This window comes from Lissotriton vulgaris, chromosome 9 (genome assembly GCF_964263255.1).
Source record: "Lissotriton vulgaris chromosome 9, aLisVul1.2, whole genome shotgun sequence".
In the NCBI taxonomy this organism is placed as follows: domain Eukaryota; kingdom Metazoa; phylum Chordata; class Amphibia; order Caudata; family Salamandridae; genus Lissotriton; species Lissotriton vulgaris.
The window spans coordinates 1,236,584,107-1,236,603,424 of record NC_141697.1 but is presented as its reverse complement, the minus strand read 5'-3'; the positions used below and the strand labels follow the sequence as shown (position 1 = coordinate 1,236,603,424).

The 19,318-nt window shown below is 49.5% G+C and overlaps 1 protein-coding gene across 1 annotated transcript in view; it reads left to right on the top strand.

Annotated features, from left to right (window-relative positions):
* PLXNB1 (plexin B1) overlaps positions 1-19,318 on the top strand; it is a 328,917-nt gene that overhangs the window by 197,752 nt on the left and 111,847 nt on the right. The window contains exons 5-6 of the mRNA XM_086939394.1: positions 2,700-2,828; positions 10,134-10,234. Of these exons, the coding sequence (XP_086795520.1) occupies positions 2,700-2,828; positions 10,134-10,234 (230 nt within the window). The remainder of the gene's footprint in view (positions 1-2,699; positions 2,829-10,133; positions 10,235-19,318) is intronic.

The following is a 19,318-nucleotide window of genomic DNA, read 5'->3' as shown; positions in this document are numbered from 1 at the left end:
GGGGGGGGACCCTTCAGAGGGCCCATTCCACTCAAGGCCCATGGATATCTGTGAGATATGGATGACTCTGGGGCGCCTCTTCGCATTCTGGGGCGGCCATGCCACTTTACGGTGTGCCGCTGGCTCCAGTCTGGCTCTGCTGAATACATTTACGTTGTCGCATGCACGTTGTCGCACGCGCATAGCAGTTCCCTCTAAGCTGGAAGCATTAACCCTGGAACCAGCCCTCTGTGCCATGGACTGTTTCCGGGTAAGGTGTGTGTGAATGCCAGGGGCCGGCAGTCTCTATGACAGGACCCTAATCCGTGTCCTCTGCAGTAGAGATTCCCAGACAGTGGGGTCCCTAGAGGGGGACAGATGGGGTCCATGTCCCAGCTGTCTTTGTCTTGCCCCCCCCCCCCTCCTTCTGCCCCACCACAGAAGCTGCTGAATGTTCCAAGAGACAACACAGTGCCCCTTGTCACCACATGTATGCGTTAATCTACCTTTGTTTGTCTAAGGCAATACATGAGCCTACATTTTGCTTAAAATGTTTAAACATGCTTGTCTCTGCATGATTGTAAACTTGTAAATCAAAGTATAGATGTAGATATATATAGTCACTGAAAAAAATAAAGTTTAAAGTAATTTTATAGTTAGGTGTGTTTAAAATTAACTTGGAAATTCACTGAAGAAAAGTTACAGTTAAGTGAATGTCAGTACCAACATTAATGTTTTGTAGTTAAAAAAAAGAGAAATTCAACAATTCTAGTTGGCAAAGCTAAATATAACTTACGCCCCCGCCATGCACTGCTTATGACCTCGCATATTAAATCAGTCATGACATGTTCTGGCAAAGTGCTCGCCAGCACTCCTGGGGGCTGGGGGTGAGGCCGAGCTGTTTCCCAGGCTCGGTTTCGGGCGATTTTGATACATGGACCGATATTGAAGCTATGCTGCAAAAACGGCCCTGTAACAAAAACGGCCCCACAGGGGCCCAAAATCGGCCCCATCCCATCCGGGGAAACACCCGGTGCCCAATACGGCCGGTCCGGACCTGTGTTCTGTGACATCATTTATGACATCACTGCCAATGAGTGTGCTGCTTTTTTATAGTTTACCATATTACTTTTCTACCAAATTGTGTACAGCCTGTGTCCAGCTAGTGGGTGTAAGTGTTTACAAAACACAGGCGTTCCTCATACATCATAGGTATGTAGAGGGATTGAACACGTTATAAATCTTTGTATTGAAACTAACTCTGTGTACAAGTGACACTTGCCAACTTGTGTTCAGCATGTGCCACACTAGTGTTTTTGGCTCTGCAGAAAAAGTTTCCAACAGGGTAAAGTTTGTACGCACAACATTAACCCCATCGCCGCGGGGCTAATTTCCCCGCGGCACGGCGGGAGGGGGGCCACACGCGGCGCCGCGGTGCTGATGACAAGCTCGGTTCGTCATGCAGCACGGTGGCGCTGTGCTGATGATGAGCTGAGCTCGTCCTGGCCCCGCTCGCTCAATGGAGCGCCAAGCACAGTGGGGGAATTATCCCTCCGTGGGCGTTCCGCGGCGGCCATGACAAGCTCAGCTCGTCCTCAGCACAGCGCCACCGTGCTGCATGACGAGCTGAGCTCGTCATCAGCATGGAAGAGGTTAAGTATTGTAAGCAGCCTTGACTTATTTAACAGAATCGTCTCCGTGTGACAATTTCTACATTACATAGAAGACTGTGTGCCCCAGATACTAACCTGTGTATATGCGCTTGTTGTCTGCGGAAGTTGGGCTGTCTGTAAAGTTTTCACTTGCAGTATGAAGGCTGCGGGCAGTAGGATCTTTAGCACCTTCAGAAGTTGGTTAGTTTAAGTGAATAGTGGCTCTTTGGACAAGTTTTGCTCAGAGTGCACTGTTCTTAAACTATACTCTTTGATACTTTCCAACGTATTTCTCATGAGAGTTTCCCTGTCTGCAAACAGCAACATTTTCCTCATCCTCGCTCCCAGGAGTCTGGGCCCGCTGGAGGGAGTTCACCCAGAGAAAAAAGCTCCCAGGCCCCTCTATTTTTATCTTGGGCCCAGTGTCCCCCTGAAATCAGTTCTAGAGGCCTCACTGCCCATGGACTAGAATGGGGTTGTTGGGGTTCTATCAGGTCAGCACTGGGTGGACCCTGAAATCCAACAGCTAACTCATTGTGTTGAGGTCAGACCAACATGTAGGCACAGATGTCGATAATGGTCAGTGGACCCATCTTCTCTAATCTTAATGTATGACAGATTTAAAAAATATGAAGTCCCACAGATGATAAATCAATACACATATGAAAATATTAAAATTTTTGTATCAACCGTTTGCATATCTACTAGAGTTAAAGCCTCATAACAATAATTTCTTTATTTTTTTAACCCCTTACTTATCAATCTTCACAGCTATTGGCCTGACAGCCACAACTGACAGTATCTAGAATCACTCAAAAAAAGAGACTCATTTCCGCTTTTACCCACATTTACATATAAATGACAGAAAAATAATTTTTTTTTGTCTTTATTTATCTGTAAAAATCAGTAAAAACAGAAAATAGGGAGCCTTACATAAAAGTGCATGTGAGTATTTTAGCCACGTGTCACCCCTGATGTGGCTTCCAGGGCTCTGGGGGCGGGCTGCCCCTCGGGGGTGTAGTATCTTTGACGCTTCTGCCTGTGACGTTTCATCTCTACTACCTACAGGTCTACATCAGTGAACAGGGAGAAGCCACACCGTACAGCTCCATAACCAACCAATCGAATACCGCTGTGGGCGGAGACCTCCTGTTCGACCAATCACAGGATCATCTTTACGCCATGACCCAATCAACGGTAAGAGAGTCCAGATGTTGGCTTCTGGAGATGAGGGCAGTTGGTGTTCCTAAGGGAGAGAAAACTACATAAAAAAGTTCAGCTATCAATATTGTTTAAAACATACAAAAAAGGGCAATTAAAAATGCTAGTTAAAAAAATTATTTAATATAGGATACGATAAAAACACTGAGAAGACGAAAAAATAAGTTTAAGGTCAATACATCTGAGTTTTAACCATTGTTCAAAAGGACAATAAATTATGTGTTTAACCAGGGCCATTTTAAGGATTTCGGGGGCCCTGGCCGAAACGTATTTTGGGGGCCTTGACCGAAACGTATTTTGAGGGCCCTGGCCGAAACTATAATGTCGCCGATTTAATATGTGCTATAATTGATGCCAGGACACTCGTTTAGGTTAATTGCAGGTTTTATTCTTAAACCGCTGCACAGTTCACTGCACTACACCGGGAGCACCGGATCGGGCTCTCCACACTCATTGAATTCAGCGCGCCAATGATCTCAAAATGGCCGCCGCCAGAAGTCCTGAAACGTCATTGCCGGTCCTAGAAAGACTAGACCGCTACACCACATCTCCCCCTTTTACAATTTATTAAGCATGGGCGGAAAATCCGTTCCGCTCGCGGATTTCGTGGATTTTCGGTAAATTCGCAATCCGCGAGATTCGCGAATTTTCCCCAAAATCCGCGAACGGAAGGTATTGGGTCAAAAGTTCAAGCTGACTTTTGTAACTCTTTTAGAATGGCGCCGGCAAGCTGCCAGAGCCATTCTAAAATAGTTGCAAAAATAGCTAGAAATAGCTTCAACAGGAAGCACTAATAGATAAAGTAAAGCAGGTGCTGCTCAAATTCAGTTACACAATCATTAATCACCCCAAACTTGGGGTGATTAATGATTGTGTAACTTAATTTGACCTTCAACTGGAGCACCTGCTTTACTTTATCTATTAGTGCTTCCTGTTGAAGCTATTTCTAGCTATTTTAGAATGGCGTTGGCAGCTTGTCTGCGCCATTCTAAGTGGGGCTGAGGGCAAAAGGGCACAAAAGTGGGACAGAGGGCAGAAGGGGACAAAAAATGAGTGGGGCAGAGGGCAGAAGGGCACAGAAACGAGTGGTACAGAGGGCAGATGGGCATAAAAAACGAGAGGGTGGCAGTGATTAAGCAGGCAAACCCCCCCCGCAAAATTGCAAAGCGCCTCGCGGACACCCGCGAACACGTAAAGAGCCCTTTGCGAACACCCGCGAACACGCAAACAAAAATTCCGCAAATTCGCGAATTTTGCCGATTGCCAATTTGCAAATCCGCAAATTCGCGAATTGCCAATTCGCAAAATTCGCCCATGCTTACAATTTATAACATTGAACAGTCTTACTTGCTCTCCATGTGGAACTCCTCAAACCTCCTGGGCAACATGATTCTCCTGCCCCTCCGCGTCTGCAAGTCCTGCTGGGTGTTAACTGGTGACGGTCTCTTAGTCTCTGGGCTGGGCTTGGGCTCACAGCTTTCACCTCCATCTTCTTGTTCTTCTCTTATTATGACTCTGCTAGGGGTGCTGGTTCCTTGTCTTTCTTCCCTGTCCTTCTCCCACTGGTTTTCCCTTTGGCTGATGTTTCCCCTATTTCCCGTGGGGCACCTAGTGGTTCCTTCTGTACCTGGCGTGTCTCTCACCTTCTCTTTCACCACATCCCAGTTCTCCACGCGATTGCACTTGACCATGCGGTCTTGAGACCATACCTTGCCATCGCTGAGCAACGCAGATCTGGAATACGGCTCCACTACTCGAAGGGGAGGGGTGAATTTGCTATCTCCCTTCTTCTGTTGAACAGGTTGTCTGACTCTCACCCGTTGTCCTTTCTCCAGGTTGGTTTCCTGGGTGCTGCGCCTCTTGTTATATTGTTCTGTGTAGATTGCCTGAGCCTTCTCTAGGTTCCTGCGGACGACCGCCGGAGACCACTGACTCTGGATCGTAAGCCGCTTCCAGACAGCGTTGTCCTTGGTGAACGGTTCTCGCCCTCTCAAAATCCTGAACGGGCTGTATCCAATGGATGTCGGTGTTATGCGGTACGCCCACACCAATCGCTTCAACTCCTTCTCCCAGTCCTTCCTTTGACTGATGGCGGCCTGGATGGAACCCATGATCACCGGGTTAAATCTCTCGCCAAGCCATTGCAAGCCAGGTGATAGACCCGGGTGTGTCTGACCGCAACACCATTTCTCTCCATGAATCGGGCCCATTTGGTGGAAACAAATTGGGGACCATTGTCACTCAGTATACCTTTTGGTATTCCTTCCCGTATGAAAATGTCTGTGAGGAACACGAGTATTGTCTCTGTTTCCGTGTCCTCCGTCACGTTGATTTCGGGCCACTTCGAGTACCTGTCCATCAATACCGTGATGTACTTCTGCGTGCCTTGAGAGTCTAGGACAGGTCCGAGAATGTCCATCGCTACTTCCTCCCATGGATTTTCTGGTTGTTCATGTACTCCCAAGTGTGGGCGCAACAGTCGTTGTGTTTTGTCCGCATTGTTGCACTGTTCACAGGAACGGACGTATCTTTCGATCCTCTTGTCCATCCCCGGCCACCAGTAGTCTTCTTTCAACCTCCATTTTTGTTTTGACTATCCCTTGATGTCCTTCGTGGCCAATGCACAAGAGTTGTTCGATAAGAGAGTCTGGTGGTACCACTTTCCTACTCCTCGACAGGAAACACGGGCTGTCCCCAACCGATAACTCTTCTCTGACTTCCCATAACTGTTTGAGATCTTCGTCTAGCATTCTCTTATCTGGCCATCCAGTGGCTACATACGATTTCACTGCGTCCAGCCTTTCGTCTTTGCTGTATGCGTCTTCCTACTCTTGGATGCTTATTGCTTTCTCTGGGTCAGTTGTTGTCGCTATTACGTAATCCTCCCATTCACTCCTGCCTTGCTCTACTGCGCCTTCCTTTGCTGCCGCTTGACTCAGAAAATCGGCGACTTTATTCTTATGACCAGGCAGGTACTCAACGTCGTATACGTAATCTAGCAATCTTAAAGTCATCCTAGCGATCCTTGGAGTCGCTCGCTCGTGGCCGCTGGACGTGAGCACCTTAATTAAAGGCTTGTGATCAGTTCTTACTGTGAATTTTCCTCCCCACAGAAAGTGCAGGAATCTTTCCATTGCCCACACAGCAGCAAGCACTTCTTTTTCAATGACACTGAACTTTTGTTCATTTGGGGCCAGCGCCCTTGATGCAAAACTGATGGTGGAGACCTTGCCTTCCGCAGACTGTTGTGTGAGCACCGCACCTAATCCTCAGTCACTGGCATCTGTGGTCAGTATTGTGTGTGCTTCTTGGTCGAATCCCTGTATGGGCACCGCCTCACATATGCTCCGTTTCATTTGCTCGAAATCTCCTTGCTCTTCCTTACCCCATCGGAATGTGGACTTGTCTTTGAGTACTTGACGCATATGATGGGTTTTTGATGCAAAGTGTGGCACGAACTTCCCGTAGAACTCTGCCATCCCTAGGAATGTTGTTATGTCCTCCATGCTCTCTTGAGTGGGTGCATCTTTGATGGCACTTACATTCGCTGCCTTTGGTTCGATGCCTCGACTGCTTATCTCATGCCCTAAGCACGTGACCCATTTTACTCCGAACTTACATTTGTCCCATTGGGCATTGAGCCCACTGTCTCTTAGGGTGGTCAGGACGTTCTTTAGCTACTTATCGTGGTCCTCTCGCAACGTTCCCATGATCAGGATGTCGTCCTGGAAGTATTGGATGCCTTCCATTTTGTGGAAAAGGTGATGCATCAACTTTTGGAAGACTGCCGCTGCGGACGCCAGCCCGAACGGCATTCTCAGAAACTTGTAACACCCAAAGATTGTGATGAACGACGTCAGGTGGTTGCATGACCAGTGCAGTTCGATTTGGTGGTAGGCTGAAGCGAGGTCAATCGTTGAAAACCATTCCACTCCCTGTGTCTTGGCTCCCTTATTTTAGGGAGCGGGAACTTGTCCACTACAATGTATTTATTTAGTTTGCGGAGGTCCACACACAACCTCACTTTCCCGTTCGGCTTCTGCGCCACCAGCAACGGTGCCAACCACTCTGCGCTGTCAATGGCCTCTATCACCCCGTTGTCCTCTAGTCTCTGCGGTTCTTCTTGCACTGCTGCTCTAATCCTGAACGGGATGCTTCGTACTTTGTGGCTTTTGGGTTTTGCCCCTTCCATCAGGCAAATCTTGTGCGTATACTTTGTTAGGTGACCTATTGTGTCTCTGAACACACCCGGAAACTCTTCTTTCCAAGACTTCGCTTCATATGTCTCGGCTTCTTCCATTGCCAGCACTTGTGTTCGCCCCCCTGGGTTCAGCTTTATACCTAGGGCTCCTTGATCCTTCCATCCTAGCACGGACGGACCCTTCTCTGCGACATACAACTTGCCTCCTGTTGACCTCCCCTTGAATGTGAAGGTTAACGGGCAATATCCCACCATGGGAATGGACTCTCCCGTGTATGTCACCGGATAAATGTCTGATGGCAAAAGTTGCCGCCCCACTTTGGGCGCGAACTCTCACTCCCAAATGCTCCTCTGGATGATTGTGTAAGGTGACCCTGAATCTGCTATCATGGTCATCTGCACTCCACCTATCTCCATTTCACATTTTGGCTTCCTCTCCGTGGCTCCTTCGATCCCTAATATCTGATCTCCAATCATCAGGACTTCATCTTTCTCGCTTCTATCCGCTTCTTCGTCTCCTTGGATAGACTCTTGTACCACATATTTGACTTCGTTCCTAGCCAGCTTCCTCCTGCACACTTTCTCATAATGTCCTATAAGGCCGCAGAACGCGCACTTGGCGCCATAAGCCGGGCACCCTTTGTCGCTGGCAGCGTGTGCTGTGCTTCCACACCTATAGCACGCATTCTTGCCCCAGTTCCTTTGCCCTTGGTTCTTGTATGTTTTCTGGCCTTGTCTTTTGTACATGCGTGGTCCTTGGTGCCCCGTTTGTTGCTTGGCCTCCGTACTCTTCCTGTCCGTCACTTTGCACACTGCTGCGCTTTGGTTGGTTTCTTGCCTCGCCACATCTGCACACCTTTTTGACATCTCTGCCTTCTTCACAAGTGCCACCACTTCCTTTAGGGGTGCGTCCCTTACCCATAGTTTTTCCTGGATCGACGGGATGACGGTGTGCATAATTATTTGATCACGGATCAATTCCTCCTGTTAGGCTCCGAACTTGCACGTGAGAGCCAACTTCTGCAGTGCCGCTACATATTCATCCACCGTTTCACTTTTGGCCTGTTTTCTTTGGAAGAAGTTGTACCTATCGATGGCCGTGCAGACCACAGGCCTGTAATGGGCATCCAGGTCTTGAAGTGCATGTTGGAACACATGTATGTCCGTGGCTGGTCTGTCTGGTTTCACTAAATTGAGATATACCTCCTGGCCCGCTGGCCCTAGGTTGTGCAGTAAAATTTTCTTGCATCCAGCCTCTGTGAACTCGTTTTCGCCTTCTTCCTCTAGTGCTGAGAGGTAGTTAAGGAAGTATTGCTTCCAGTCTTCCCAGGGCATGTCGGGTTCTCCCATTTTAGGCAGGAATGGTACTGGTATAGTTAACGCCGACGTTTGGGCACACATGGTTGGGCCTCTCGCAGCGCTGGACGCTTTCCCTTCACTCTCCTCTGGCTCTGAGGTGTCTGGTAACTCCTCTTCAGTCTAGGCACCAGCTGGCTGGGCTTTTTCCCTTTCCCGCGCTTCTCTGCTGCCTTGGGGCTTCAGCGCCTCTGTTTATGGGTTTGCTGGCGCTTACACGGCCTGCTAGTGCTTATAATTCTGTGTTTATATATATGCCCTCGGTGCGCCAGCCACCTCTCACCGCACTTCCCAGGAGAACTTTGATTGTGTTGCCAGCACTGTTCCTGTAGTCGCCCGTCGCTGCCACGCTCCCTTGCCTCTGTAGGTGTCCGGTGGTATGGACTAGCCTGTCCTGCACTGGTGGGTCCGTGATGTCATGGTCGGATCCCGTCACTCGTCGCCATTATAATGTCGCCGATTTAATATGTGCTATAATTGATGCCAGGACACTCCTTTAGCTTAATTGCAGGTTTTATTCTTAAACCGCTGCACAGTTAACTGCAATACACCGGGAGCGCCGGATCGGGCTCTCCACACTCATTGAATTCAGTGTGCCAATGATCTCAAAATGGCCGCCGCCGGAAGTCCTGAAACTTCATTGCCGGTCCTAGAAATACTAGACCGCTACACCACAGAAACTTATTTTGGGGGCCCTGACCGAAACGTATTGGGGGGCCCTGACGGAAACGTATTTTGGGGGCCCTGACTGAAACGTATTTTGGGGGCCCTGACTGAAACGTATTTTGGGGGCCCTGACTGAAACGTATTTTGGAGGCCCTGACCGAAACGTATTTTGGAGGCCCCTGCCCGGATGACCCATTTTCAGCTCTTTCATGCCCTCTTTGGCCAGGTCACAGGCACACGTCCACATTCTAAATGTTCAGGCCTAGTGACAATATTGTAACACAGCAGCAGCGCATTGATATTACCACAAATAATCTCCGAGGCACCCTCCCATTTCTCTGTGAAGTTATGTTTCCATCTAAATGAAACTTTTTAAGGAATATTGCATGAAACTTAAACGCAGCGCTTCTCTATAATGGACTCTCACACATTAAAAATAAAAAGACTGCAGAACAAAGCTGGCTCTAAATGGGGGGGGGGTGAAGGGCTGGGCCCTGAGCCACAGCCTTTAAACTTCTGTGATTTATTTATTTATTTATTTATTTTTAAAGTTTTATATAGCGCGGACAAGATCTTTGCAGATATCAGAGCGCTTTACAGAAATAGGAGGTAGAGCAGACAAACTCTTGAAACAGTACAATATTCGGAAGTGAATGAGTTGCAAGGTGAGGTAGCAATCACAAAAGAGTATACACACTAATAACAATCAGGAGACAATAATATAGAAGCCGTGCAGTGTCGAATCGAATAAGATAGTAGCACCCCAGAGGGTGAGTAAACACACTGTTGAAAAGAGTATAGTAGTCAGTAGTAAGTGAATTGCAAGTTAGTGGAGCAATCAAATCATAGTATAAACCCTAATAAGCAATCTGGAAACCACTAATTTAGCATCCGTTTAATGATTTTGAACCAGTAGCAATCAAAAAAACGAGTCTAACACAGATAAACATTCACGTAGCCGATAATGTTGAGGGAGGCCATGGGGGCTGCTGGATCCTTGAATGATCTCTCGTGGGGGGCTCTTCACCTCTGACCCCAGTTCTCTCTGTCTCTGGCAGGTGCTGAAGGTACCCCTCTCGGAGTGCGCGCGGCACTCGGACTGCAGGTCGTGCCTGTCGGAGAAGGACCCCTACTGTGGCTGGTGTGTGCTTCAGGGCAGGTAAGACCAGTGCCCCTCCCCCCTCTACCTGTGTGTGTGCTTCAGGGCAGGTAAGGCCAGTGCCCCCCCCCCCCTTTACCTGTGTGTGCTAAGGACCCCTACTGTGGCTGGTGTGTGCTTCAGGGCAGGTAAGACCAGTGCCCCTCCCCCCTCTACCTGTGTGTGTGCTTCAGGGCAGGTAAGGCCAGTGCCCCCCCCCCCTTTACCTGTGTGTGCTTAGGACCCCTACTGTGGCTGGTGTGTGCTTCAGGGCAAAACATTTCGAATTCACAATACAATCCCTTTTTAATTTCCTAAATTACATTAATAGCATTTTGTTTAACAAATACAACCTGTTTTAACGTTGGAGAATACAAATGTAGAACGTATGTGATCAAAGAAGACAATGGTTTTAGACTTGTATTAAATATTCCTTAAAAAAAAGGTTCTTTAATATGAAAACAAATTCTGAACAATATTTGACTTTTTGAAAAAAACGTAAAGTTTTATCTGTGCTCACTTTGAAAAGTTGAACCTGTATTCTTAAAGTTACATGTCATTTCTTGTACCTAGCACAAAGGGACCGTTTCCTAAAAACGTTGCTAATTGTCATGTATGACGCTTAAGAAAGACATTCTTTTGCAACTTGTGCGTGACGTGGGGATTGTTCTGGAAATTGGCTTTTTTTCCATCTTGCTAGAATTCCACAAAGGCAATAATCGGAAATTAACTAAAAAAAACAAGCATTTACAATGCAATGGTCTCTGCATCATTAAAGGTAGAGCTATTGGCATTGCTCATGACATTTCTTTTTTTTAAAAATCATAAATAAATGGCATTGTAATTTACAATGCTAATAGCTACACCCCTACACAGAGCCACCCTCACACAGACAGAGCCACCCACACATAGAGCCACCTACAAAAAAAACTATCCACACAGAGCCACACACACACACAGAGCCACAGACACACAAACACAGAGCCACAGACACACACACACACACACACACACACACAATCACACACACACACACAAAGAGCCACACACATACAGAGCCCCCCACACACAGAGCCCTACACACACCCAGAGCCCCACACACACCCAGAGCCACACACACACCCAGAGCCACACACACCCAGAGCCACATACACACCCAGAGCCACACACACACCCAGAGCCACATACACACCCAGAGCCACATACACACACAGAGCCACATACACACACAGGAGAGCAAGCACAGCGAGGGGGCAGGGAAGCAAGCACAGCGGGGGGCAGGGGAGCAAGCACAGCGAAGGGGGCAGGGGAGCAAGCACAGCCAGGGGGCAGGAAAGCAAGCACAGCGAGGGGGCAGGGAAGCAAGCACAGCAAGGGGAGCAAGGGGAGCAAGCATATGAAGATATTTCTACCTTGTGGTGAATTCCTAACTTAACACACCTGAGACCGCGGAGGCCTGGAAGGGGGCGCTTAAGGGCTCCCACCCTCCGGTGTGGGGCCTCTGTGGGGAGCCAAGATGCAGCAGGGCTGAGCCCGATCATCAGAGCGGAGGGACGGGCGTGCCGTGAGGATGCCGATGCCACAGGGATCAGCAGAGGTGGGATCCCGATCCAGAGCTGAGAGCCGGTGGATGACCTGGCACCTGCTGACCGCGGGGTAGTGAGTAGAGTCCGACCCTGGCCCCGGGACAAGGCTTGGCTCTGCGTGACTGAATATGGGCGGAGTGAGGCAATGAAGCCGGACGGCCCAGCGGTGGAGTGCAAGAGCTACCTTGTGGTAAATTCCTAACTTACCACACCTGAGACCGCGGGGGCCTGGAAGGGGGCGCTTAAGGGCTCCCACCCTCCGATGCCGGGCTTCTGCTGGGAGCCAAGACGCAGCAGGGCTGAGCCCAATCATCAGAGCGGAGGGACGGGCGTGCTGGGAGGATGCCGATGCCACTGGGATCAGCAGAGGTGGGACCCCGATCCTGAGCTGAGAGCCGGTGGATGACCTGGCACCTGCTGACAGCGGGGGTAGTGAGTAGAGTCCGACCCTGGCCCCGGTACAAGGCTGGGCTCTGCGTGACAGAATATGGGAGGAGTGAGGCAATGAAGCCGGACGGCCCAGCATTGCGGGTGCTACAGTTGGAGGGCGTCAACCTCGGAGACTCAGCCCACTGCCACTAAGCAATCATCGAGGCACAGCGCCGGGGACAACAGCGTACTCTCCGAGACCCTGGAGAGCCGGCTTACCTGGGTGACGAACCCACTGGCGGCAGCGGCAATGGGCAAAGCTTCCCGTAGACCCGACCTTGATGGTCCTGGCTGCCTGCCGTGCCTCGCGCCTTTTTCTTTCCGGCATTCCTCAGGAGGGAACAAGGGCGGGACAGCGACCATGAGGATCGCCCGACAATGGCGCAGAAAGTCCCTACTTCCGGCACCTTCAGTCTGAAAGGCAGTGCGCGGAAAAGGAGGCAGGTCGGTGCGGGCGACGGTGCCCCCGAAGACAACAAAAAAAAAAAAAGGCTGCCGCAAACGTCTGAAATTTTCGGAATCGGGGCATGTTTTTTGCTGAGTGACGGATGACGTCACAGATAGAAAGAACGCAAAAAACATGACTCGAATCCGAAAAAGACGGGGCTTCAACTGAGTGATGCCCCTCTCCAATGGCTGGCCTCCGTTTAGGAAGCCAGCCAATGGAGAAGAGGGGCGGGTTCAAGCCCCCTAACTAAAAAATAAAATGGCTTCCGCAAACGTCCGAAATTTACGGAATCGGAGGCGTGTTTTTTGCTGAGTGACGGATGACGTCACAGATAGAAAGAACGCAAAAAACACGCCCCCAAATCCGAAAAAGACGGGGCTTCAACTGAGTGACGCCCCTCTCCAATGGCTGGCCTCCGTTTAAGAAGCCAGCCAATGGAGAAGAGGGGCGGGTTCAAGCCCCCTAACTAAAAAACATAAAATCTTCGGACTCTGCCCACTGCTACGCAGTGCGACGGTCCTCGACCTAAAAAGTATGACTGTGCAAAAAAGTAGGAAAAATTGCAAGTTTACGTGTCAGAGTAAAAACAAACGAAATGAGGAAGCATTGCTTAATTAACAAGCTGCCTGGCTAGTATGGATTGACTTAAAAAAATACAGAATTCTGAATGGTGATGCATTACGCGCAGCAACCAATTTCCTGAGGCAAAAGGTAAGTAAAGAAAATGATGCATTAAGTCGTCGAACAATGAGGATACTAATGGGATTTATTTAACTACAAAGGAGAACTGAATATGCAGGCTAAAAACAAACCCATTGTGTCAATAAAAATAGAGGAAACATCTCGAACATGTATTTGTGGCAGGAAAAACGTGAGTTAACATTGGAATGGCCATCACTACCTTTACGGCCAACCAACGATCTCTTTGTCTAGTCATCTGTGGCATATCTGGAAGGATCGTCTAGCCCAGAACACATAGGGCTCCACTTAACTTAGATAGCACAATAAATCAGTACCCTAGCCAGTGATGGAAGGAAACCATTACAAAGATTCATCCACGTTTTGACAGCACAACGTGCTTGCCATACCATAAAAATGCTGGACAGATAAAATACAGCCTCAATCGTAATCTCCGAATATTCGGATGCAGGTTTACAAATCATATATGCGTCCTCAATCACATAAAAGTTTGTAACAATGTGTATCCATCTGTCACAAAAATATCGTTCTTTTATCAAGGCAAAACGAGTTCAAGTTAAAACAAGACAGAAGGATCGGCAAGGGATAAATAGACATGATCGACTGAGATTTTAAACAGATGCTTTGTTTTCTGTGTCTCATAAATCGCCTATGCCGCCCCCCTCACCCCCCCCAAAAAAATTTATTTAACGCCCAGGAGTATGAAGTGGTGGGATGGTAGAGCTCGACTGCAGCCGATACTTACATCCAGAAAATTAACTCTCTGTGCACCTACCCACACCAAAATATTAACCAACAGTGAAGCCCTGCGCCCAGACCCCAAAAAACAGCATTGCTCATTTAGAAGACGGACACACATTGAATTTCGAGCTTCTTCTGCGGTGATGGTAATTTCTATAAATTACTATTGAATTCTGGTTTTCTACTCCCACTTTGATAGACCACCATCAATCACGTTGACCCAGATCGCTGACCCCGGATAACCCCCATGTCGTCGCTTTCCCTGTGCCACCCGGCCCGAGCCTCCTCTGCAGTTACCTGAGGTGAGGCGTCGCTCCCCAACGAAAGGCAGAGGCGGTGGTGTTCCATGAGGCTGTTCCTCGCCGTGGGACATAAGACCGCACCGCTGTGGGGAATGTCCCCCAGGGGACCCAGGCAGCGGGGCGCACCTCCTGCGCTTAGGGGACTGGGACTGCGGGCTAAGCAGGGCCTCAAACTCCCTGGGCCGCTTCAGAGTGGCACCGCACGCCATGTCCGCAGCCGCTTACACCGAGCCCCTGGGCAATGAGAGGATGGAGAGATGCCCGGACACAGTCAAGGGAGCTAACGGAGATAAATCCCCACTCAGCCCACCGCCGCCCTGAGCAGCACTTTCAGTTTGATGAAGAAACAGCAATGGCGTCTCTCTCCCGGCAGCCTGCCAACCGTCTTCGATTGGGACGTCACCTAAACGTCACACAGGGTACACCTACAACAGTAAAGCGAGGGGGGGTTCCCCAGGGTCACACCCTCAGGTTTCCTATGAGACCGTTTTTTCTCCGATCAAGACACTGGTACTTTTGTCAGAGGCTTATTTTCCGTTACTTGCCAGGAATAGGTAGCGGAGCCTGACGCCTTCGTTACAGTTGTATCGGCAATAGGTGAAACGCAGCGACCATATTTAAAGGATCAGGAGCTTTTACGGGGTTAATACTGTCTAAGATTTTTTAAGATGTGTTCAAAATCCATGTACTTAATTCCTTTTGATTTTTCATACTCATCTAGTTTGTATAACAATTCAAGGAATAGGTTTGATCGCTTTCAAAATACGATTCCAACAAATAGACTGACTGTTTATAAGATTAATGTATCCTTTCAGCTTTGCAAATAAGTAGCTATGGTTTACTGTGTCTGTAGGCAACCCATTGCATACAAAGAACCCAATGGTTTGTTTTTCGTTCTAAGTTGGCCGATCTGGTTACCGAGGCTGCCGCAAACGTCCGAAATTTTTGGAATCGGGGGCGTGTTTTTTGCTGAGTGACGGATGACGTCACAGGTAGAAAGAACGTAAAAAACACGCCCCGAATCCGAAAAAGACGGGGCTTCAACCGAGTGACGCCCCTCTCCTCCAATGGCTGGCCTCCGTTTAGGAAGCTAGCCAATGGAGAAGAGGGGCGGGTTCAAGCCCCCTAACTAAAAAATATAAAATCTTCGGACTCTGCCCACTGCTACGCAGTGCGACGGTCCTTGACCTAAACAGTCTCTCTCTCTCTCTCTCTCTCTCTCTCTCTCTCTCTCTCTCTCTCTCTCTCTCTCTCTCTCTCTCTCTCTTTCTCTCTTTCCCTCTTTCTATTTCTTTCTCTCTCTCTCTCTCTCTCTCTCTCTCTCCTCTCTCTCTCTCCTTCTCTCCCTCTTCTCTCTCTCGCTCTCTCTCCCTCTCTCCCTCTTCTCTCTCTCGCTCTCTCTCTCTCCTTCTCTCCCTCCACCTCTCTCTGTCTTCCCCTCTCCCTCTCTCTCTCCCTCTCTGATGCCTCCTTTCTGAGTTCAAGGTCACATCTGCCTCCATAATGGTCTTGCCATCCACAGCTCAGTTGTGGGGTTCTCCAGGGACTCAGAACCTCCGCTCTGAGCCCCCTCTTTTAAACCTGTATGTCATGCCTTCGCTGACCGTCTTGCCTCTTTGTGGTTTACAACCTGGAAACCCAGATATTCTGCTGTTCACGTGCCACAGAGGATGATGAAAGGTGACGTCACTCCGTGGGTACCATCTGGCGCTCACTGGATGGACGCCACGTCATTGAGGCTGAACGCTGATGAGACCAGGGCCTGGTGTGTGGCACCCCCTCCATCTGCTCCTGTAATTGGTGACCCGAATGTCCTGGCACACGTCCTGAGCCTAGAGCCAGCCCCCTAAGCTGGGGGTTCCCTTTGATGCAGAGCTTTCTTTTCAGACCCGTATTAGGACTCTCGCTTTTGCATAATGAGGAGTCTTGTTAAAATGGATTCCTTTGTTCCTGGGTCATCCATGAAGATGTCGGTTCCTGTGTTAATTACAAGTAGGCTGGACTGCTGTAATTGACTGTTTATTGGGTTTTCATCTCCTCTCATGCACACATTACACCTTCTTCAGAATGCTACAGCCAGGTTTATATCAGGGCTTCCAGAATATTCGAGCATCTCTTCCCCTTTCACTGATTTGCAATGGCTTCGACTTCGGATATACTGCTCTTGTAAAGCCTTCTGATGTTGTCACAACGCAGTTCATAATGTGGCTTCACCCACTGCGTGACTGCTGTAAAGGTCGCAGCCTTCGCGGCAGCACAGAGGTCTAGCTGCACCCACTGCGTGACTGCTGTAAAGGTCGCAGCCTTCCAGGCAGCACAGAGGTCTAGCTGCATCCACCTCATGACTGCTGTAAAGGTCGCAGCCTTCCAGGCAGGGCAGCGGTCTGCCTGCACCCACTGCGTGACTGCTGTAAAGGTCGCAGCCTTCCAGGCAGCACAGAGGTCTAGCTGCATCCACCTCATGACTGCTGTAAAGGTCGCAGCCTTCTAGGCAGCGCAACGGTTTGGCTTCACCCACTGCAGGACTGCTGTAAAGGTCGCTGCCTTCCAGGCAGCGCAGCGGTCTGGCTGCACCCACTGCATGAGTGCTGTAAAGGTCGCAGCCTTGCAGACAGCACAGAGGTCTAGCTGCATCCACTGCGTGACTGCTGTAAAAGTCGCAGCCTTCCAGGCAGCGCAGCGGTCTGCCTGCACCCACTGCGTGACTGCTGTAAAGGTCGCAGCCTTCCAGGCAGGGCAGCGGTCTGCCTGCACCCACTGCGTGACTGCTGTAAAGGTCGCAGCCTTCCAGGCAGCACAGAGGTCTAGCTGCATCCACCTCATGACTGCTGTAAAGGTCGCAGCCTTCCAGGCAGGGCAGCGGTCTGCCTGCACCCACTGCGTGACTGCTGTAAAGGTCGCAGCCTTCCAGGCAGCACAGAGGTCTAGCTGCATCCACCTCATGACTGCTGTAAAGGTCGCAGCCTTCCAGGCAGGGCAGCGGTCTGCCTGCACCCACTGCGTGACTGCTGTAAAGGTCGCAGCCTTCCAGGCAGCACAGAGGTCTAGCTGCATCCACCTCATGACTGCTGTAAAGGTCGCAGCCTTCCAGGCAGGGCAGCGGTCTGCCTGCACCCACTGCGTGACTGCTGTAAAGGTGGTAGCCTTCCAGGCAGCGCAGCGTTCTGGTTTGATAATGACATCTAGGGGACATTTGGATAGCTTCCCTAGGAATGCGCTCCGCCCTTTGCTTACCATTGGCTCCATGGTTTGTCATTTCTCTTAGGCTGCCCCAGCAGAGCTTATCCCTCCCAAGGAGTGAAGCCTTTTCTCTCCAACTCCCCTCGCATTCTTCCACCAGTGCTCATTCCTGTAAATGACCTTTAAATCTTGTTCCTCTCTTGTCACATTTGCTGGGCATTCCAAGACAGAGGCCACATGTCAGTCGCTGTCTTCTGAGGGAGCTTGGTGTTCACTTTTCTATCTTCATAGTGAGAGGATCTATGTGACAATCTTTCTCGATACAGGGAGTAGGAGAGGGTCGTTTCTAGCACACAGCATTTGAATCAAGTGTCACAGAATATATCAGAATTAGGAAAGCACAAATGAAGCACATTATTTTGTTAATTTTGGAGGGTGTTAGAAACAAATATTTTAATAGGATCAAAACAAATCAATACACTAGGTGATGTCATTTACACACATTAGCATTTGTGTGTTGTGTAGATTTATCAGTCAAACTGTCTGTCTGTGCAAATGTAAGGGTCATTTAAAATGAAAATACGTTGTCTGTAATGTCAGCGCGCTACCATACCATACATACTGCACTTTACTCAGCACCACTGCACTCTACCTCACTCTGCCACAAACCACTCTACGCCACTCCACTGTACGCCACTGCACTCTACCCCACTGCACTCAACCCCACTGCACTCTACCCCACTGCACTCTACCCTACTGCACTCTACCCCACTGCACTCAACCCTACTGCACTCTACCCCACTGCACTCTATCCCACTGCACTCAACCCCACTCTACCCCAGTGCACTCTACCACACTGCACTCTACCCCACTGCACTCTACCCCAGTGCACTCTACCCCAGTGCACTCTACCACACTGCACTCTACCCCACTGCACCCCACGCCACTGCACTCTACCCCACTGCACTCTACGCCACTGCACTCTACCCCACTGCACTCTACCCCACTGCACTCTACCCCACTGCACTCTACGCCTCTGCACGGCACCACAGTACTCTGCATCACTGCTCTTTAAGCCACTATACATTATGCCACTGCACTCTACACCATTACACTCTACATCACTGCACTCCCTGACACTCTATTCTGCAACACTACACTTTCTGCCACTGCACTCGATGCCACTCTATTCTGCATCACATCACTTTATTCCACTGCACTCTACACCACTCCACGCCACTATACTGTACACCACTCTATACCATTGCACTCTGTCGCTCTACTCTGCACCACTTTATGTCACTGCACTCTACACTACTCTGCAACACTCTATGCTACTCCACTTTCTGCCTCTCTGCACTGCACCAATCTAATCTTAATCCATACCACTGCCTTCTACAACAGTGCATGGTCTGCTGCGGCACTCTATGGCCGTGCACTCTATGCCACTGCACTCTCCTCCACTGCACTCTGCAAAACTCTGCCACTGCACTTTACATCAGTCCACTCTACTCTACGCCACTCCACTGTACATCACTGCACTCTACTCTGCACCACTATACTCTATGCTACTGAACTCTCCTCCAATGCACTCAATGCAAAGCACACAAAGCCACTGTACACCACTGCACTCTGACACTCTACTCTGCAACACTGAACTCTATGACTCTTTACTTTTCACTACTCCATTCTATACCAATGCACTGTAATTTACTGCACT